Source organism: Zootermopsis nevadensis, unplaced genomic scaffold, assembly GCF_977971745.1.
Source record: "Zootermopsis nevadensis isolate Lab colony 2312 unplaced genomic scaffold, Znev_1.0 Znev_ptg000001l, whole genome shotgun sequence".
Classification (NCBI taxonomy): Eukaryota; Metazoa; Arthropoda; class Insecta; order Blattodea; family Termopsidae; genus Zootermopsis; species Zootermopsis nevadensis.
In genome coordinates, this window is record NW_028259133.1 from 4,540,472 (window position 1) to 4,563,030 (window position 22,559).

Genomic DNA, 22,559 nt, shown 5'->3' on the forward strand with positions numbered 1-22,559 from the left:
AATTTGAAATTTTTTCGAAGAATCGATAAATGCTGGAAATTGTCTGAAAAGTGCACAAAATCGAAAATTTTTGAAAATTTTGAAAAAAAATTTGAAAGTAAAATTTTTCAAATTTTTTTGGTTTTGTGCGCTTTTTGGACAATTTCCAGCATTTTTGAAAATTTTGAAAGTTTTCGGAATTCCACCACCTGATACGTTGCGGCAGCGGTCCCTCTCGAACTGTTTATGATGTAGTCTGTCTCTGAGGAATTCGGTCTGTGCATGTCTCGGGCTCTGCACGGACCGGTCTCTGTAAGACACGGCTGTGACATGCCGTCTCTGAGAAGCCCAGGTGCGGAAGACAACACGTGAGACACGCGGACCTGCAGAGACAAGAGTGTTGCAGAGGCCGGTTGGCTCAGACGAGGAAGGCAGTAACGGGGTGAGATGGAGGCCGAGTCCGGGAAACAGGATGTGGCATTCACGGAGACTGGCATGCATCTCTTCATGAGATCTTTGAAAAAAAATTGAAAATTTTTCGAAAAATGCTGGAAATTGTCTGAAAAGCGCACAAAACCAAACCGGATGCCTTGAAGAACCGGTCGCTGTTGGACTGTTGCTGGTGTATTGTGTCTCTGAAGAGCGCGGTCTTGGCCTAACACGGTCTCTCACGTGCCGTCTCTGAAAAGCCGTCCTGCAGACAAAACTTAAGGCAGAGAGACCGAGATACGGTCGGTCACACATCGTGTCCTGCACAGGCCGGTTGCTGCAGACACCGAGGCAGCCAGCAATCGGGAGAGATAGAGGCCGAGTGCGGCAGAGACATTGTAAGGCATTCGCCGAGGCTGGCATGCATCTCTTGGGCAGACTTTCGAAAAAAGTTGAGAATTTTCAAAATTTTCGAAAAATCAAAAATTGCTGGAAATTGTCTGAAAAGCGCATGAAACCAAAAAAAATTAAAATGTTGAAAACATTGTGAAAGTGAACTTTTTGAAAATTTTCGAAAGTGATATTTTTCAATTTTTTGTTTTGTACGCTTTTTGGGCAATTTCCAGTACTTTTTGATTTTTCGAAAATGTTAAGAAAATTTGAAATATTTTTGCAAATTTTTAAGAAATTATAGAAGTTTCTAAATGGCGTGAAAGGCAAAAGTAACTAACAATTTTCGAAAAGAAGTCGAAGTCGGAATTTTTCAAAAATTGTTAGTTTTGTGCACCATTTGGGCATCTTCCTATATTTTATGATTTTCGAAAATTTTGAAAAAAATGTTTTTTTAAATGACTTTCCACCCATGCTTATACGCCGGACTCGCTCTCTGCGTGACCCGGTCTCTGCCATCCATTCTCTGTCTTACCGTCTCTGACGAACACGGCCTTTTCCGGACTCTGTCTCTCTAGGATCCAGCTCTGTACGACGCGTCCTGTGACGGCTCGTCTTTGCAAGTGCGTGGTCTTCAGAGCCCGCGTGAGGCAGAGACGGAGTCCAGCCAGAGAACGAGGCTGGCAGAGTGGGTGTTGCACAGACTGACCACGGCAGAGACCGAGTCTGGCAGAGACCGTGTGAAACAGAGATCAAGAATAGATGAGACTGGGTGTTGCACACACTGGGTCCGGCAGAGACAGCGTCCAGCAGGGACTGTGTGAAGCAGAGATTAAAACTGTCAGATATTGGGTGTTGCACAGACTGAGTCTGGCAGAGACAGGGTGTTATTCGTCGTTTCTCGTAGGTACAGGATGGGAAAAAATTCGAGTTTTTTTAAATTTATAAAAAAAATTGAAAATTCAAAAAAATGCTGGAAATTGACTAAAAAGCACAAAAAACCCAAAATTTTTGAAATAGTTCAAAAAAATTTTGAAGTTGAAATTTCTCGATTTTTTTAAGTTTTGTGCGCTTTCTGGACACTTTCCAGCACTTTTTTATTTTTCGAAAATTGTAAATTTTTTGAAAACTTTTAAAAAATTAAAAAGGTTCTAAATGGCGTAAAAGGCGAAAGTAACTAAAATATTTTGAAAACGCAGAGTCTGTTCGCAGGGTCTCGGTCTAGCAGAGACCGTGTGGCTGGACAGAGACTATCAGAGGAGTGATCTGGTGATGTTCGAATGGGGAGAATTTTGAAAAAATATTTAAATTATTCAAAATTTTCGAAAATTCAAAAAGTGCTGGTAATTGTCTAAAAAGCGCACAGAACCAAAAATTTGCAGTTTAAAATTTTCAATTTTTTTTAGTTTTGTGCGCTTTTTGCACAAATTCCAGCATTTTTTCACTTTTTTAAAATTTTGTAAAATTTGATACATTTTTTAAAATTCTCCCCACCCGTTACCTGCCTAAACTTGTGTCTTGCGGAATCGGTCTCAGATACACCCTCTCTCTGACTGACCTGGTCTCTGATACACACACTCTCTGGCGGACCCAGTCTCTGCACGATGCGATCTGCGTATCACCCTGTCTGCAAATACCAAGTCCGGCAGAGACCGGGTAATGGAGAATACGTGCGGGAGAGAGCGCGTGATGCAGAGGGCAACGCTTGCAGTCAAATTAATAGCCTCAGCCTTCTCTAATACAAAATTCCGTCTTTTCTGCCAATTACCGCTCTAACGTCTTCACTCTTTCTTTATCCTTAACAGAAGCACGAGCGGGCAATGCCTGGGGACCTTCTAACTATAAGATGCTCTTTCCTCCCCCTGAAATCGAAGTGTCTCTTACTTCTCCCCTCACCAATTTCCTCTGTCTCTCTCTCTCTCTTGTGTGCGCAGTGTCTGGGTCTAGCAGAGACCGTGTGGGGCTGTACTGAGACTATCATAGAAGTGATCTGGTAATGTTCGAATGTGGAAAATTTTGAATATTCAAAATTTTCAAAAAATCAAAATTTGTTGAAAATTGTCTAAAAAGCGCACAAAACTAAATAATTTCGAAATATTTGGAAGTCAAAAATTCTCAAATTTCTTTAGTTTTGTGCGTTTTTTGGACCATTTCCACCATTTTTTTACTTTTTGAAAATTTTTGTAAAATTTGATTTTTTTTTTCGAAATTCTCTCCACCCGATACCTGCCAAAACCTATCTTCCGGACTCGGTCTCTGACACCCTCTCTCTGACGGACCCGGTCTCTGCACGATCCTGTCTCCGTATCACCCTGTCTGCTAAGACCAAGTCCAGCAGAGACTGGGTGATGGAGACTGCGTCAGGGGGAGCGCGCGTGATGCAGAGGCCAACGCTTGCAGAGTCTGTGTGCGCAGAGTCTGGTCTATCAGAGACCGTGTGTAGCTGGACCGAGACTATCAGAGTTGTGATCTGGTGATGTTCGGATGTGGAGAATTTTGAAAAACTTGTCAAATTATTCAAAATTTTCGAAAAATCAAAGAATGCTGGAAATTGTATAAAAAGCGCACAAAACCAACAAATTTCGAAATATTTGAAAAAAAATTGAATTTGAAAATTCTCAAAATGTTTAGTTTTGTGCGTTTTTTGGACAATTTCCATCATTTTCTCATTTTTTTGAAAATTTTGTAAAATTTGAATTTCTTTCAAAATTCTCCCCACCCGATACCTGCCAAAACGTGTGTCTTCCGGACTCGGGAGTCTGACAAACCCTCTCTCTGACGGACCAGGTCTCTGACACCTTCTCTCTGACGGACCCGGTCTCTGCACGATCCTGTCTCCGTATCACCCTGTCTGCAAAGACCAAGTCCGGCAGAGACCAGGTAATGAATGCGTGTGGGAGAGAGGGCGTGATGCAGAGGGCATCGCTTGCAGAGTCTGTGTGTGCAGTCTGGATCTAGCATAGACCGTGAGTTGCTGGACAGTGACTATCAGAGTGAGGTTTTCCTGATATCAGAGGATGATGTGTATTGTCATGAGAACTGAAGTAAGGGAAAATCCAGCCACACAATAAAATAGAATAAATGTGGGAGGCAATTACAAGAGCAGATATCAAAGGCAATCTTTTGAAAATGGGACTGCAGGCAGTGACTCATTTCAACTAAATTACATACTCAAACTGGCTAACAACACTCACATAAATATGCCCTAAAAACATTCTCATAGATCTATAATTTACAGTAAAAATAAAGGTTTCTGAGTTACTAGAGGGTTAACTTTTTGAAAATAACATACCAGACACTTTTCTCTTGTATACACCTTCCAAAAATTTATATCTGTGAAATGATATCTAGGATGCTGAATGACTGTATATTACTTCATAAGGTATCACACATTACGATCGACAAGAGTCATTAAATTCTTTGACAGTGATGCCACATCCATGTGTTGATTTCATATGGAGTGCCCCTTACTTAATACTAACATGAATAATTAAAATGTTCATATCATTTGCATTTTCAATTAAATAATATTTAAACTCAAATGTGATGTATTCAATTTATAAAACTGAGCATTCATCTCACTTAAATGAATAAATAAAAACTATTTATTTAAATACCTCTAAAACACAAACAAAAATATTCTGAGAAAGGGTGGGAAAGTTAGAAGATTGGATGGCGGATGCAAGTCATTCTGAAGATGACTACTCAAATGTTTTGTCAAAACAAATGATTTTCAACATTCCACACGGCTCATCCCCAAAAGCCAAAGTTGTACAAGACTAAGAGAGTTAAAAGTTTTAATGTTGATTTTTCAATATGTAATTAAGATCTAACAAAATCTTCTCTCCTTTTGTAAACTCATGTTCTATATTTGGCACGAGTAATAAGGCATACAGCTCTTTAAATAAGCAAAAATTAAATTAATACAAATATATTTTTTTAAACACTCTTAAACATTTTCTGGGAAAGATGATGTTAAAAGTTTTATTATGAGCTGCAAAACCAACATGCAATAATTACAATCCAAGAGAGATAAAAAATCAGACTGCGAGTGCATAAAACATCTGCAACAACTACTAAAAAGCTTTGTTTTCTTTCTCTGGATGGAACAGATAGTCAGTGTACTTCAGAATATAAGAAGTAAAAAAATACCATATTTATCCAAATACTATATGCACCTCTTTTTAAAAAAATTGTTTGTAAATACACTGGATGCATGTCATATTTGAGAATTTGATTTTGATTGCACGAAGTGCTACATGTGGGAATACAAAATACAGCAGCAGACTTGGCAATATCACTTGATGCATGCGAGCTTTGTCAGCTGTTTGGTGGAACAACCTTCAAACTTTCACTTTCCTAGCATCAGGGCATAAGGAGCAGATGCACGTTAACTGCCAATCACAGCACGACAGTCCCCGTTGCACGTTACATTCTCAATTGCTTTTTAATTTTTATCAGGGTAAAATATAATTATTTTGTTCAGGTCAGTTTATTAGACTTCTGAATCGTAACAGAACTGCAAAGCAGGTATTTATTGGTAGAGAAACATTCTATGCAGTTGCATTTCAGTTATAACTGTACACATTTAACCTTCCAATAGGCATGCTGGATCTATGAAACCGACACAAAACAAAATTTTTGTCTCCAATTCCCATCCTCCCTGTACCTCTCTATTACTCTCACTAGTATCAGCTAGTAGTCAGTATCACTGAAAACTCCCTACGTGTTGTAAGATTTGAGGTTTTCACGGCGGTGAGTATGAAGATTTCTGTCTTCTGGGTTGTTGCGCCATATAGTCTGGTAGATGTTCACCAACGTTTAAGAAGTCACGCTGCCTCTGTCATCAGGGTGATGAATGATCAACATTGGTGGACATCTACCAGACTACATGGCGCAACAACCCAGAAGACAGCAATCTTCCCTATGTGTTACACATGGCTACTAAATATTTCCAGTCACTGGGCCCGCTCATGTAATATTTTGTTATGGTATGTTCTAAAATTATTTTTGAATAAATGTTAAATATTTGATGTAATTTATTGTTTGTTTTAAAATATTTCTTATTTTGATTGCAGTTAAAGGAATATGAAGAGAACAGATCCTCCCAACATTGACAACATACTTCAACTACTGACCAAGCCCACGCCACATGAAGAGGATGATTCAGATGAAGATGATAATATAGTCGAGTTAAGGGAAACATAAACATTGAAAAACTTATCTGTTCAGAATATTGCAAGGAAAGGGACATACAAGATAGGATGAACTACTTTTACCCAGGGAAGGATAAAACTAAATTATGGAAAGAAACCTCAACTAAGAATATCCAGACTTGTTCCTGGAACATAAATGCCCATCTTCAGGCATCAGAAGGCATGTGAAGGAGGCTATAAGCCCATCCAATTCCTGAAAGTACTTATTCACTGAAAAAATTATCTAACAAATATACTGACTCAAACAAACAATTGTATATGAAGACAAAATTGGCAAGCAATTGTGCAATAAAAGCTGTGATTGGTGTTTTGTACCTTGTAGGAGAAATGTGTTCAAACAGTTCAAATATGAACGATGTTTCGGATAGATAACGAAATGGCTGTTGAGCTATATTACATAAGGTAATGTCTCAAAGAAGATTCCTCCTAACATTATTTTATTGACAAATGTAAACCTTAAGTTATCACATTTTATACCTGTACAAAATGTGGTGCGAACACAGTTGGCTGATGGTGGCTTATGATATACGAGGGTGAGTCACATGTTTGGGCCACTCAAAGAGGCGATGGGAGGAAAGAAGTTCCATTCTGATGAAGAGTGCATGAGTGGTTGCGCAGACAACCACAAGAATTTTTTTCTAGAGGAATACATACACTTCGTAAATGCTGGAGGGCCCGTATTGAACGAAATGGAGACTATGTAGAAAAATGATATAGTTGTGTACCGCTTTCACTCAATAAATTAAATTAAAAAAAAAAATTATGGTTTTCATTTGACTCACCCTCGTACTTCATGTTGAATGCAGCTGCAATAAATGTTGCATAGAGCACTGGATCAATATGACAATTTTTGAGAATTCTTGCTCAAGAACTTGTTCAGAAGAGTTCAATGTACATCCTGCTTCTCGGCACTAGTGGGAATACAGAAAATTATTCTCAAATAATTAGGTGGGAAAGAAAAAAAAGGATGCTAGCTATACACAGAGAAAATACAAAAACTACATACTTCTGCAAGAACTTCGTATGACTATTTCATGATTTTTTAGGAATGAATACTCTTGAATAATTTTCCAAAAAACTTTATATTTTGTTTCTAAATTCTAGTTATGCTTTCATGTTTACTCTAAAACAAAAACTATGCACGTAATTCTGCAGTGATTGCTCTGACACATTTTTGTTTTTAAAATATTAAATGCCAAAATAAGTAAAATTATTACCTTTGTTACACTCTTTTATTTTAAATGATTTCCGATTATGTTTTTGTAACATACAATACAGTATAATACCTATTAAATTCATGTAAATGTAAAGTTTCTTTCTTTGTAGTTTACTATATTATTAATCTGCAATAGTCTTCAGCTCTCATGCCACACATTTCGGCGAGACTACTGGAAGGTTAAATGAGAGTGGAAGTATGGATACGTGGTGTCATGTGAAATGTACCGACTATAAATCATGACACTGTAAAGCAGCACTTTAATGAAAGTCAAGGTTGATTACAGAAATTTCTTAAATGGAAGGATTTTTCTTAAAAATGACAAACAAGTATGAGAAGATGGCTGACTTCTGGATTCTTGCATTGCACAGTTTAGTTGAAGTTTACCGACGTTTCAGTGGTCCTTGCTACCTCCATCATCAGGGCGATGACCACACGGCGCAACAAGCCAGAAGACAGCCAACTTCAGACTCACCATCATGAAAACCTCAAATCCTACAAAACAAGTATTACACAAAGGCTTCCTAACGTGTAGAAAAGAAAGTCTGCATTTTAATCGCAGTGGAACTACATTAAGTGGCACTGATAATGTCAAGATAATCCAGACAGCAATGATATCAACAGGAATGATATCAGTTATACTAAGTACATTACTGCACTTTCTAAAAATTGTTCATGCTATTGTGGTTTTACCAGCAATCACACATAATTGTAAAGATTTCTAGTATGGGATAAGCCACACAACGTATTAATTTTTAATATTTAGCAGTAGTTTTATTAATAAAATATTTTGTCTTAAAAACACTACGAAAAATTGGGATGTATGCCTATTTTGGGTTATATGGTACGTAGATAAATATGGTAACAGGATGAAATATAATATTTATATCTAGAATCGGCCATATCACAGATGTCTGTCACTTACCATCACCTATATAAAGCAACAAATAGACTCCGATGATTAAAAGAAATGTGAGGACTGGGCAGCATAGTCTGTTCCAACCAGACCACGACAAATCAATGAGAACTCTCGCACAGTCTCTTGTAACTTGCGTTTGTTGGCACGTTCCCTACAAAAGAAAAAACATAATATGTATACAGTGAAACCTCGATGCATCGTTTTCGGCGGGGGTGGGAAATAAAACCGATGAATGCGGGAAAACGATAGATGCGGGAAAGCATTAAATTTTTTTTAAAAAAACTGTTTCTCTTTCAAAGTTACTTCTTTCTACCAAAAAAGTCTTTAATGGACAACTGGTTTGTTGAAACTTTACGTTTTAGACCAAACAGAGCACTTTCCACGTTCAAAATGTTTTCTTCGTCACGTTCACTAATATTAAGCGCATAAAAGAACGACTTCACTTTCGCCAATGCAGCGTGTACTTCGGCAAAACTCGGCAAAGCTTCGGGCTCGCATTCGTTGTCTTCCTCTTCCTCACCACTCCAACCCCCTTTGCGGACAATAACAGGAAGAATGGAAATACTATTACTGCTGAACTCAACGAAGACCCTGAACCGCTGGAAACGAGATGAACCAGAAGAATGAAAAGTGCAGCCAGCCTTTCCTTTGTACTTGTAATAAAAGCATTTGTGAAGAAATTCACACTGCACATGCCATCTGGCATCGCTGGAACGAAATATGAGTGCACCCTAATTAAAATCGTAAAATTTCTGGCAATGAGCACCGCCATTCACTCCAACTATCACCCCTGCACCGCTGACCCTCATTCCAAAAGAATGTGCTGGTTGGGCGACATAACAGGTTATCGCTACTGTGTATTCCAAAAACATTGTGCGTCTTTCGGTATTAATTTATCTCAAAACCCAGCATTTTAAATTCTCAGAAACGATCATTGCGGGAAAATTGTGGGACGGGACTAAGATTTTTGAACGATCGATGCGATAAAACGATAGTTCGAGGAACGATAGAAGCGGGAAAATGTAACATTATTTTATATGGGATGTATTCGGGACCGAACAAAACGGACGATGCATCCGGGAAAACGATAGTTCCGGGAACGATGGATAGAGGTTTCACTGTATTACCAAACACCTTTGTTTTAAGTACTACACACAAAGAATACGATAAAGAATTACCTGGAAACAGTACTTATTTTCATTTCTAGTAATTAAGCTGAAAGCTTTCTACCAGATTAAAAATAAATATAAATACCTTAACCCACTGAATAAAAGTCAAAGTGAGACTCTCACAGTGGAAAATACAAACATGACTGTCTTCTGGATTTCTGTGCCATGTAGTCTGGTAGAAGTTTAACGTATTTCAGGGGGTGCTTGTTTCCTCCATAATCAGATTGCCCTGATGAAGACAGCAAACATCTCTTTAACCTCAGTTAACTTCTATCAGACAACACAATGCAACAACCCCAAAGACACTCATTTTCAAAAGCTGAAATGGTTTTCTCACTGGGAAACAGACCTATCAGAAATTCTGTGATAATCCTGAGGCATTAATTTTGAAATTCTATATTAATTTTGTAGTAGAGAAAACCAACCGGTAAGACAGTTGAATAATGTCCTGCATAATTCTACTGATGATAATTATTCTGACACTTGATAAATTAGTCATAAAGCAATATATTAATATATTAATTTCGTTCACACCAGCCATTACAGGTTTTGTCGACAAGGCCTGATAAAACCATCAAGGCCAAACGTGTAGAACCTGGAAACCTAAGATACTGTACGGGCAAACCTCGATTTGCGCCACTTCAATTTGCGCCGATTCAGAATAATGCCGCTTTTGAAGCCAGCAAGTCAAAAAGTGAAGAAAAAAAAATTTTACTACTATTTATAACGTTTTACAATGTTTCTCGTACTAAATCGCAATTCTCACATCGCTGATTTTGAATAAAAATTATAAATACAGTCACCTCTGCACTCATTGCTAAGTAGTTGCGAGATAATCTCCCAAAAATCTGCCAACATTGCGCAACAGTCACGTGAGCATTGGTCACTCTTCACAGTGTGTCATTTGCATTCAGCCTGATAAGGAAGTAAGGAAAAACGCGCTCAGTTCACTTCTTGTTGACACATTGAATGTGCTGAAAACTGTGTGCTAAACGTGTTTGTGTTGTTATTGACCACTATTCTGCAGTAGCAACTGTTTGATATTTATAAATTGTAGAAGAGCCACAATGTCTGGTAAGAGAAGTGAATGTGTTGCTAAAAAGTTGCGTAGGTCTATTGCGTTAGAAGATAAGATGGACGTAATTCGCAGAATAGAAGGTGGTGATACCCGTCGTAATGTGTGCAAAAGTATGAAGTTGCCTCCTTCCACTGTGACTACCATAATGAAAAATTCATAAAAATAAAACAGTCGATGCAACAGGCTACGAGAGTAAGTGCAACGCAAGTGAGTTATAGCAGAAGTAAACGTTTAGATAGAATGCAGAAATTACTGTTACTATGGGTGGATGACATGAATCGAAAAAGCATTCCCTTGACTGAAACTGCTATCACGGATAAGGCGAAGTCAATTTTTGAAGAACTTAAGTCGTCAATGTTTGGGAGCCGGGAACGCATGTCATTGACTTCCCATTGATTTACATTATAAAAAGAGTTTCAATTTACGCCAGTTCGTCCAGAAACACTTTGCCGGCGTAAATCGAGGTTTACCCGTACTTATAGGGATGGGAGACTATTCTCCTTCAAAACAGACTCCTTTCACTATGTGCATGCTTGTTGCATCACTCCTGCTAATGTTTAGATATTCTTTACATTTTACATTAATAGCATAAATGAAGAACAGCTTGTGGGCCTGTCGACATCTCTCTGCCCGTCCGTCTGTTATGTTTTTCATCTAAGACTGTGCCATTATGCACTGGTGTTCCTAGGAACGACCAAGTTCTGCCTCAATATAACTAAGGAATGGCTAACTGAATAAAATATTAACAGGAAGTTTCTTTCACATTAGTTCCTTTGCACTAAATATACTGAGAAATTAAAAAAAGTATGATATACAAATATATGTGTTGGCACATACAAAATTCATATTCATATACAGAAATGTCTTGACAAAGATTTATGCAGTACAAATACCAAACCCTGCAATCATAAAGACTTACTTTAGCACCATCTTAACGAAATGCTCCTTTTGCTCTTGAGAAACTCTCACAGAAGGGAAACCATCTTGATGGATGGCTTGCTGTAGCCAGCGACAAAGGTTGTCACAGTGTTTCTTGTTCAAGGCCAGTAAAAGGTCTGACAAATGTTCCATGACTAATCTTGGTGATTCTCCACCTGAGTTCAAGATACAATCAATATATTAATTCAGACTTACATTGTGTCCAGCATCACAAACCATTTTTGCATTCAGGCAATTCAATATGTGTTACAGTAAATGTAGTTACAGCCCATATAATCTATCTGAGCTACGGATTTCGAGTATAATCAAGTATCAATATTGGTAATTCAAGAAATTTAAGTTTTGTTTACACATGAATTTGATTTTGCTTCATACCCGTTAATATAAACAATACATCACATAAAACTGATACTGAGGTTATACTTCTACTTTCTCACTGCCTAACACTTTCTTTGTTCCGGCGGTTAGAGATAGTTGCATCCCGAACTAGAGTCAGTGGGGAACAAGGATCACCTCAGGGTTGATGTGGTATTTTTTTTTTATAAATAAACAAAGGAACAACAAATTAAAGAAGAACACAGAATACTTTTACTTTTGAAATTTGGGTAATCTTATACACCACTTTCCATAACTGGTACAAAAGTTTTGTACACTGGCTGAAAGCCCGCTGTCGACTGCACGTGTTCATGACCTAACTTCCAGATCCCTTCTTAGCGTGGGAACCTCCACACATGACTTGCTAGAGTGGGATCTTTCACACGTGATTTGCTGGCCAGTTCAAATTTCAAGTCAAACAGTTACAGGGGTTCTGGACTGGTATAAGTTATACTTATTGAGTTTCTCAAAAATGACGCAGAAGATTGGAATACAACAAAATATGGGCCACAGTAAAATACAAAACCTTTATATGAAACATTTTTATATGGTAAATACATGAAAAAGAGGAGCATCTGTGTGAATAGCTATGAAAGAGTTTATCTGGATGGCATTCATTTACTTTTCTTTATATTTTTTGGAAAATATATAGTTTCATATCTAAATTAATAGCTGATTTTGATAATAAAAATTTTAAGAGATTAATGTGATTTAAAAGACACACAACAAGACTGAAATGAGGTCACGGTTGCACAAAAACAACCTCTCTCGATGTGTGGACAATTGGAGTAGCAATGATACCAGACACAGAAGATCCACCGATATGGAGCAGCTATTCTGAAGGGTTCTGATAATGATGTAATAAAATCTGGATTATTAGGATTTTGGACCTTGTCCACAATCAGATGTTATAAAATTACATATTTCAAGGACTGAATTTGTCTCTGTCTTCAGGTGTGATGTCCATTAAGATGAGCAATGAGCTAATGTAATTTTAAAACATTGAACAACGGACAAGGTCCAAAAAACCCACAATCCAGAATGTTTGTTACTTGTTAATTTGTATCATATTTTCTCTAATTTTTTCACTTCTTATCCTTTCATGAACACTCATCTTTGATGTTGCACTGTGTAGTCTTGTAGGAATTGACCTATGTATCAGAGGTGCTCACTGTCAGGGAAATGATGACGATGATGGAGGAAGTAAGCAGGTCCAAAATTGAGGTCAATTTCCATAAGTCTACCCAGTGCCATATCCCAGAAGAGACAAATCTTCATACTCTCTCTTGCGAAAATCTGAAATCCCTCTTATCCATACTGAAAATGTGTAACCTTTGAAATACACTAATATTCCAAAGGCAAAAGAACATTTTCAAGTTGCTTACCAATACATCGAAGAAGTCTCTGCACTAATTCTTCTCCACAGGTCTGCACAACTGTTAACAGCTGAACTACTTCTCTGCTCAGTGAAACAAAGTTTACCAGAAAGGATGTAGCAGCATTCACAGCAGATGCCTCTGGTAAAGAAAGCGTCAAAGTTCCTGTAAAATACACATAAAATGCTAGATATCTGCAAGCTTTCTTTAAAGAAGCTGCTGAATTTATGCACGATACTTAATCATGTCTGTTCTCAAACAATGAGTCAGCTTGCTGAGCTAGACATGAGAGGAGGTGTAGAGTTAACTTAATTACAGTAGTGAGCATAAAGGATTGGTATGATAGTAAAGTAAAGTAAAGCTATCCCATTATACGCCATGCAGGACCTTGGGGAAGAGGCAGTATAGCTCCTACTCATTCTCAACTTTAGCTCTAGATGGGAGTGGTCAGCATCACGCCCCAGCCGCGCTTTACCCCTGGGAAAGGACCCTGGTACCCATTGGATAGGAGGCTGGGTGGGCCCCAGAAACGGTCAGGACGCAGAGGCTATCTGCCCCCGTCGGGGATCGAACCCCGGTCAACCAGTCCGTAGCCAGTCACTATACTGACTGAGGTATGCCGGCTCATAGTGGTATGATAACTCCACTAAATAATCTACAAGACAAAACTGTGCAAAGTCGAAGCATAGATGTAATGGCCATTCAAGAGTAAAGTGGCACAAAAGTAAAAAGTCTGTATTATGCTACATTGTTTCTCAGCAGATCTACTGCTACGCTGTCACTGCCGATTCCATTACCAACATTGCAGATGGCTTGCTTTAAACCCACTGTTCTTTACCTTGCAGCCCCTGCTGCCTAAAGAGTCATTAAATGAACACCCGAACTCACCACACTGGAAAAGAGCAGCTAGATCAATTTCTTCACTATCAACAAAAAGTTGTGGGTTCTTCTTAAGGATTTGTGCAAGCAGACAAAAAAAAGTTGCCAAAATGTCAGCATGATCAGATAAACTGCTTCCAGGAGTGTTGGAGTTACCACTACAGGTCATCAAGGTTACTGAACACACCTCCTTGAGCAGAGATTTCATCAGAGGCAACTGCGACCCATCCTTGCCATACAATATAAGAAACTGCAAAGGAATGGAGTAAAATAATTCTGTTAGTAGTTTAGGAACTGGTAATGAAACAACACACCCTACTCACAAAAATAAAATTTATCTGGTGCCCCAAAGTCTTTGCATAAAATTGTCTTACTTGTGAATTCTTTCCAAGTAAAAATATTTTTAAATCAGCTATATTAACTTATGATGGAGTAGACAACGGTCTTCTGGATTATGACTCCATGCAAAATTGTAGGTCCTACAGTATCACAACCCAGATGATCACAAACCACATTTTCACTGTGAAAACTTAAAATATCATACAACTTATAATGATTTTACATTTTGGAAATGTGAATGATTTTGGCCTATTTATTTAAACAGCTGGTGATTTTATGGATGACTGTTTCTAGCCAATGAGTAACCAGTGATTCAAAGGTCTTTCTTTGACTTAGAATTTCAACGGCATCCAATTAGGTGGTAGTAAATGTGATACAAGTATTGAAAGCTGAAATTAAGGGGCCTCTTAGTCCTATTTTGTATTTCCCCCCAATCAGTATGAAAATTACAAGCATAAAATATAAGATCTGTCATCAAATAAACCAAGATGGCTGCACTTTATTTGCCATAACTTTTATATTTTGTGGTTATAATTTTCATAATAATCCAGCAAAATACTTCCACCTGTAGAGCAGAAAGTTTCAGATTTTGATAGATTTACTACCATCCAATTGAAATACGGTTAGTGCAGTGTAACTGAACTACACTCAGTTCAATGCAATCAGTAAATATAATTTGTGTGATAATCACAAAAGTGAATGATGAGTCAATTGAATAAAAATTTTCTTGGATATTATCCATCGTCTAATAAATATAAAACGTAAAACAACGTTTCGGATATGGGATATGGATACTAATAGCGAACATAAATCATTTACAAAAATAAAAAAGGCAATATTAAGCAAAATTTATGCACATATTGGAACATGCACTGAACTGACATTACAGTTGATACTTCCAGTGTCCACAATAAACATTACTGTGAGAAACTGTGAAAAAATTGAAAGAAGTTATGTCTGGCTGGCATGGACCTTACTTCAAGCAGCGGAAATCACCGAGTTGTTTATCACTGGAGGAACTGGAATCTGTTCATCCTGTATGGTTCAAGCAGGTACATGTGTAGATCACACACACCTCAAGGAGGACTTGCACATCACTGCTCATGTGGGAATATCAGACTTTTTGGGCTTCAAGTGGTTGCATTGACAAATTTAAAAGGAAACACAATGTTGCTTACAGAACTTCATCAGGTGAGAGTAGGAGGCCGATTCAGAAACTCTAGAAGACTGCAAAAATGACTGACTATTGCAAGAGACTGAAGGTTATAAACTCTCGTGAACAGTTCATGATAAAATCCTCTCAGGTGGATATTTATCCCTGCTAACTGTATCAGCCAGCTACGGCCTTTACATTTGGGAATCATATCCAAGCATTCAAGTGCCATTACAGAAATTACCCTATACGATTTGAAGGTTCTCACAGTGATGAGCATCAAAATGCTGTCGCCTGGGTTGTGGTGCCATGTACTCTGGCAGATACCAACGTTTCAAAGGCACATGCTGTGTGGAGCTTTATCTCTATATTCCTGACATGTCTTCATTGCCAACTATCTTTCTTTAATTTTGTATATTTGTAATATCAACTGAAATTGTACCTGTTTCTTGAATTTTAGAGTCCTTTGTGCTTAAGAAATTTATAATCCTTTACCTGTTTAGCAAGATCCAAGGCAGGTGGATGTAGCTGAAGCCGGTAACTCTTCACTAGCAGTTCCAACATTTCTGGCACAAGAGGTTTGCAGTCATCTAACAATGTTGCCAGTGCGTGCCTTAGAGCTGAGCATACTACCTGAAATATCCGAGTCATCAGATGAAATGACTAACTGTAAGACAAGGGATCCATAATAATAAAAATGGCCCAGGGCATGAAACATTCAACAATGGACCAATTTCAATGATTTTAAAAATAACTGATAAACATTAATTTCATACAAAGACTGCATAAAGATTCAAATGTATATAAAAATATCTTCATAACAGAATTAAAAATACAAAAGTAATTAACTTTTTCCATCTGGTAATAAGAATAATACTAGCCAAGAAAAATGAGCAATAAATTTAACAGAGAAAGCTTTAACAATTCATTGGAAGTGACATTTATTACAATTTTGTACACCAGTAAATGCAAAATTACCTGGGACATCTCCTTCCCAGCTTCCTGTATGAACTAAATACTAACGACACGCTACTTAGAGCAGACACAAAGTTATCGTCTCCCAGCACTTTCAGTAGGGTCTGGCCATTCATGTCAAGCTCTCATCATCTACGATGTATCCATTCTCTTATCAATTCTAAGCTAGTCCAGTGTAGAACCCTTCTGGTGGCCCGGGCATCTACGTGGTGTTTAACTTTCACGCAGGTAAGACTCACTTGTCATACATTGTGATGTATTTTCTCCCAACAGAGATGAAGTATGTGAGATTTGAAACTTACACTGCAAATGAATGCTATGAAATCCAATTAGCAATCAGCTGTGCCAATGCCAAGTTAAAAACCATCATTTTGGAGACTAGCTCTGTCATCATTAACAGTGTCAATGTGGGGAATGACTAAAGTCACTGATTTATATACCAGTTCATCCCACGGATGACTCATTCTTACTGGCGTAGTGTGACTGGAGGGTGAAGTCAAAATGTATGGTTACCCCTCCCCACTTTAGTTTGAGTACCCTGTTGCTCCAGAGGTCCTTTCCCCAGGGGTAAAGTCTGGCCAGGACACAATGCTGACCATTCACCCCCATCTAGTACCGTGACTGAGAATGAGTAGGTGCTATACCTCCTCTCCCCTGTGCCCCTACATGGCACATAATGAGACGGCTTAACCTGTTTTACCCTGTTGCTTAACCTGGAACATGATCCTACGTCTGTCGACTAGTTTTTGCCTATTGTTTTTCTCCACCATCTTCGAACCTATATCGTCTAACATTAAAACTGTCTGTGCCAGTGGTTTGTAATATTTTTATGGCAAGGTTCAATGCTTAGCTCAGTTTGAACACATCCTCTCTATTGCTGCTATCTGGATGTAGTCATATTCATACTGCCTCTTCAAACAGTAGGTCCATATAACCTATTGTATTGGCTAATATTTCTGTAACCTTGAACTTGATTTGATGACCCGATTCTATGCTACACTCCGCCACTGTTAATCATGACAATCAGAATATGAATGAACAACTTGGTGCTTCATACCTGGATGACATGGGCGTCGGCATACCACTTCTCGACAATGGCCAGCGTAACAGGCAAGATTCTTTGTAGGACAAAAAATACAGGCTGAACCTGTTCACCGCTTCCTGATCCAGTTGACTGCTGCTGAGTCCTTTGCTGTGTTGTGATGCTAGTTCCCATATCTGAACCTTCTGACACATCGGGTTCTGTATCATTTTCAGACCGCGGTTTGATGTCTAGCGTTGCAAATAACATACCCAGCATCTTCAATCTTAAAAGGATGCCTGCCTTTGCCGCTGCATTAGGCTAGAAGTTACAGAGAACTATTAGTTTCGATTTATGAGCCGGGATAGCTCAGTCAGTATAGTGACTAGCTATGGGCTGGACGACTGGGGTTCGATCCCCGACGGGGGCAGAGGATTTTTCCTCTAGCCTCTGCGTCCAGACAGGCTCTGGGGCCCACCCAGCCTCCTCTACAATGGATACAGGGGGTCCTTTCCCGGGGGTAAAGCCGGTCGGGGCGTGATTCTGACCACTCACCCCCAATTAGTGCCGAGGTCAAGAAAGAGAGGAGCTATACCTCCAAGCACCTGTACGGCACGTAGCAGGACAAACTTTACTTTACTTTATTAGTTTTTATTTTAATACATTATTAATGCACTATTAAAATGTATCTTTGTGAAGTATGATCTGATAAGAAGGTAATCTATACAGTGAGGCTAAACGACACTAGAAATAAACAGCTGGATGTTGTGATCCCTCTCTATCCGATTCCCACTGAGACAGATTTCCATACCATAACCTCAAATTTTTACAATGTCACTAAATTTGTATATGTTAACATATAAAAATGTTTCATTCAGATTTTTTAGCTACATTCATATCCTACCTCCGTGTAAAATATCACATAAACAGCTCTGACAATTATCATCAACCAAATGAATGTTAAATATAGATTTTTTTGGCAGCATGTTTTACCTGTACATCTTATCTTAACAAAATATGTACAATTTTCAAAGTTTATACATAACATAGGTATAAAACTACTGAAATTTCCCTAAACTCAAAACCCAAAACAGAAATGCCTTTACTTGCCTCGTGTGTGACTAGATATTGCAACTCTTCCACGTATGGCATAAGCAGCTGGTTCAAATAGTCCATGATGCTATCCACAGGAAGCACGGCAAGGACTCGACCAACTGTGTACATCAGTCTTACGCACTCACCCAACTTCAGTTCTTCACCACGGAGGGCTTCCTATCAAGAATGCAAAACAGAAAACTTGAGTTTATATCTAGCAAGGAGGAAAAACTACAAAAACCATCATTATTAATTAAAAATAATATAAACATAAATCAAATCAACAGCATCACATAAGCATAAAAACAGCATCAGTATACCATCACCCTGGATCAATTGCTGTCACTTCACAAATCAATGTTCCGATTAAATAGATATAAATGTGTCCTTCTACAGTGTGATACCATTCTTCTGGTCCCCTGACACCAGTCAATAACATTTCAATTCTGCTGCTTAGTTGGCGTATGCAGAGCACTTCACGATCCACTTGCTGTCAGTATGATAGTTGATTCCAATTCAATTGTTTTCTCACTTCTTGTGGCCCATTATTTATAGAACACGGGATTCCAATGATCCGGAACAAGCCACAAGCTGCCTCATCCTTCCGCACTTCACCAGATATCACTAGAATATTTGGTACATGAGATGCCTCATATAATTTGGGGAGGGGGGAGAGAGAGAGCTTTCCAACATAATTCAAGGATTGATAGAAGCTTCCACCATTACGGGTGACACAAGGTCAGTTGTGACAATACAATGATGTAACGGGGCAATATAGTAACATTTGACCAATTACAAGTACGTTTCACAGGAAACTGGTTTCCCTTTCAGCCAATAAAAGTTAATAATACTATATACCTGGCTAGCTTGTAGAATGTGATGTGCAAATGGAGCCATACTGGTCTGACAGTCCCGAGTGAGATCCTTCAGAGCCATTGTAGCTGCTGGAGCAAGATCGCCACTACCCAGTCCAGTTATCAACAGAGGTATAACATGGCTCAACACAGATGGATGTGCATTGATCCACTCAGCATAAGCCCCTGCAACATACATTTTATCTTATTCATAACAATTACATTTACTAAACTATAAGGACAGGAGTAAATTGTTTCCTGGATATTATCCATCATCCAAGATTAAATAAAATCAATAAAAACCACATTTTTCATTCTTTTGGTGTTTTAGTTTGTTGTACTTTTCTCAGTATGTTACCTTGGTCATATGCACCAACTCCTACCCATGTTATGTAATTTTTGGAGAATGTTTCTTTCCTTATCTCCCATGAATGCACGCTGTCCTGCTCAGTTTACATTAACTTCCACTCCTTCCATGTCCAGAGATAGGGACTAGCTCTATCAATTGGGTCCAAAAGAGTAGGTTTTACCTGAAGATAGACTCCCATCTCCAAAATGGCATGGTTTTATTGATTTTATTTAATCTTGGACGATGTATACAATTTGCTTCAACAATGCACCATCATTACAAACTTTCAGACTTCAGCTATAAGGATAGGTTTCATTACTTTTATTTTAATTAAAAAATAAGGGTAACCTTCCACTTAAAAAGGAAAAAAAGCATAGAAAAACAATTCAATAATATGTATGAAAAGAGACATTTAGCACCTGTCATGTAACTTCCATATTGTATTGAACAGATTCGAAAATGCTTCAACAGCAGCAAATGGTAGATTTTCACAGCCACTGTCAACACACTCAAATGCGGTTTCTCAAACTGTGTATTCATGAACAGAAGCTCTACTTCCGAGGTACATAATTATGCAACACCTATCAACAATTATTCCATATGAGCAAAATCTTTGCTACTAACCAACCAAGAAGAATACAACAAGCAGAAATATTCTCATATCAGTAATCTGTTGATATTACGATTTTTTGGGAGATGTTGCTCAGTATGTAGACATACTGTGATCTTTTGTTGTGATTATAAAGAACTATTGTAGGGCCAGTTTTTATGTTAATTACTGTTAATACTAAACATGCTCAAATAAATTGTGTTACTGATTTTAAGAGTGACATTTACTTCCAAGTGTTTACAACGGTTGTATACATTAAACAAAAGTTCATCAAATCATGTGATATAATATAATAACAAGAAAGACTCTTGATATGCAGATTTCTTTACATAGAACCACTGATCGCATCTTCAGACTTCTGCAAAAACATTACATCCTAACAATACAGATACCAATTAACAAACTGACCACCAAATTCATTTCAGCCAAAGACAGACACCTCCCGACTCAAAAATTCATAGTTTACAAGATTCTGTGTACTTGTGGAAAGATGTACATCAGATAAACAAGCCGTCACATCTCCACCAGGATTATGAAACACATATGACACCAGACCGTAGAACTAGCAATCAGCAGTAGCTGAGCTTTCTACAGTCACAAGACATAACACTGACTTTGTCACAACAGAAATCACTGCCAACATCAGCAGTTACCATCCCCACATAATCAGTGAGTCTACAGAGACATCCAAACACCTGCAACCATGAAGATGGCTACAAGATGAGTAAAGCCTGGCTGTGCCTTTTACCCTAAAACAACCGCCCCCACTGGGCTCTCAAAAGAGCAGGCACCTTTACCTCTCCTAACCACAAACAGTCGCCACTCCCCTTCATTTAATTATTGCAAATCCTTTCCTATATGTTAATCAGAACATCCTCTTCACCTCCTCCCTATTTTCCTGCCACCTCCATCCTCAACCACATATTCCTCTCCCACTGGGATAGTAGCCAGTTCCTCCACACCACCAATCAGCGCCATGGAATTCATCTCACACCCACTGACTGCCCTACACAAGACCTCCTGTAATGACCCCACATCATCCACCTTGAAAATGGCAACTGCAATGTTTGCCAAAAGCTGGTTAACACCAAATAGCCGACACAGCTCTCGCCTGAAAGCCAAAGTTATACACTGAAATCCAGCCATAAAAACCTACAGACAAGACTAATAATTGTGAGTAAACATTCATGAAATAACAGTATATCTAGGGCCAATATGCAGTGATGAAGGAACATTACTATGATTATGTTATTTTCTTGTCAATAAAGCATTCTGCGGACACACAACCAGCGACTACGAAGAAAAAGAAAACCATTACTACATCTGTGTATTGAGTTGTACCTAAGAATGTTATTTGGGAAAACAATAACATTTTTAACTTTACAACTATCCACTTATAACATCTTATATCCAAAAATGTCTCAACCAGGCAACTATGCTACTTCTCTTTTCAGCAACTTACAATTGACATGAGAAAATTACTCTTCAATTTCTGGGGGCATGTATCTATAAACAAGTCAATGTCTAACGCCTATTCCCACCTTTTTTCTTGATGCAAGTAAACATGGTGAGTTATAAAACTTACCAACAGCTTCCAAAGCAGTGATAATTACTTGAGTGTCAAGCTGGTGATATGGCAGACACTGCAGTGTTTCTAGAAATCTTGGTAAATGTCTTGATTCGTCAATGTCAACACATTCCGCAACTGCTTGGAATGCATGCAGACATGACTCCAAGTATCTCCACCACATTCGTGGATCACTGTTACACTTTTCCAGTGCCTCTTCTAATTTACCATGTAGTAATTCCAGTAAGTTCTCACGTAAAATATTATAGCAATACATCTGTGAACAACCAGATTAATTAATCTTCTACAGATATGGGTAAACATTTGTAGGTTTTAAGGTTATCATGGTGGAAAGTATAAAAATGGCTGTCTGCTGGTTATGGCACCATGTAATCAGTCTGGCACAAGTTCACTTCTATCATCGCTCATCACCCCGACGATAGAGGCAGCATTTACCTACAAAACGTTGGTAAACTTATACCAGACTACATAGTATGACAACCCAGAAGATAGCCATCTACATGGGTAAACATTTGTACATGGAAAGCAATAGATGCCACAACATACAGATAATATTTAAATTACTTCATTCCAAATCTTATTAGTTTCAAATAAATTTAAGGTTTTATAA

General features: G+C 38.2%; 1 protein-coding gene and 1 long non-coding RNA gene across 4 annotated transcripts in view; one reads left to right on the forward strand and one right to left on the reverse strand.

The window, feature by feature from the left end:
• LOC147875166 (uncharacterized) overlaps positions 1 to 7,528 on the forward strand; it is an 81,076-nt gene extending 73,548 nt beyond the window's left edge. The window contains exon 2 of the long non-coding RNA XR_015536417.1: positions 5,877 to 7,528. This is a non-coding gene — a long non-coding RNA (uncharacterized LOC147875166). The remainder of the gene's footprint in view (positions 1 to 5,876) is intronic.
• Positions 7,471 to 22,559, reverse strand: part of cdm (importin-13-like protein cdm) — a 30,665-nt gene continuing 15,576 nt past the window's right edge. For all 3 annotated transcript variants that reach the window (XM_022078323.2, XM_022078325.2, XM_022078324.2), the window contains 9 exons: positions 21,947 to 22,205; positions 19,407 to 19,588; positions 18,564 to 18,725; positions 17,490 to 17,774; positions 15,953 to 16,090; positions 13,975 to 14,215; positions 13,096 to 13,251; positions 11,316 to 11,490; positions 7,471 to 8,300 (listed from right to left, as the gene is read on the reverse strand). In XM_022078323.2, coding sequence (XP_021934015.1) covers positions 8,192 to 8,300; positions 11,316 to 11,490; positions 13,096 to 13,251; positions 13,975 to 14,215; positions 15,953 to 16,090; positions 17,490 to 17,774; positions 18,564 to 18,725; positions 19,407 to 19,588; positions 21,947 to 22,205 — 1,707 coding nt within the window. In that variant the 3' untranslated portion in view covers positions 7,471 to 8,191. The remainder of the gene's footprint in view (positions 8,301 to 11,315; positions 11,491 to 13,095; positions 13,252 to 13,974; positions 14,216 to 15,952; positions 16,091 to 17,489; positions 17,775 to 18,563; positions 18,726 to 19,406; positions 19,589 to 21,946; positions 22,206 to 22,559) is intronic.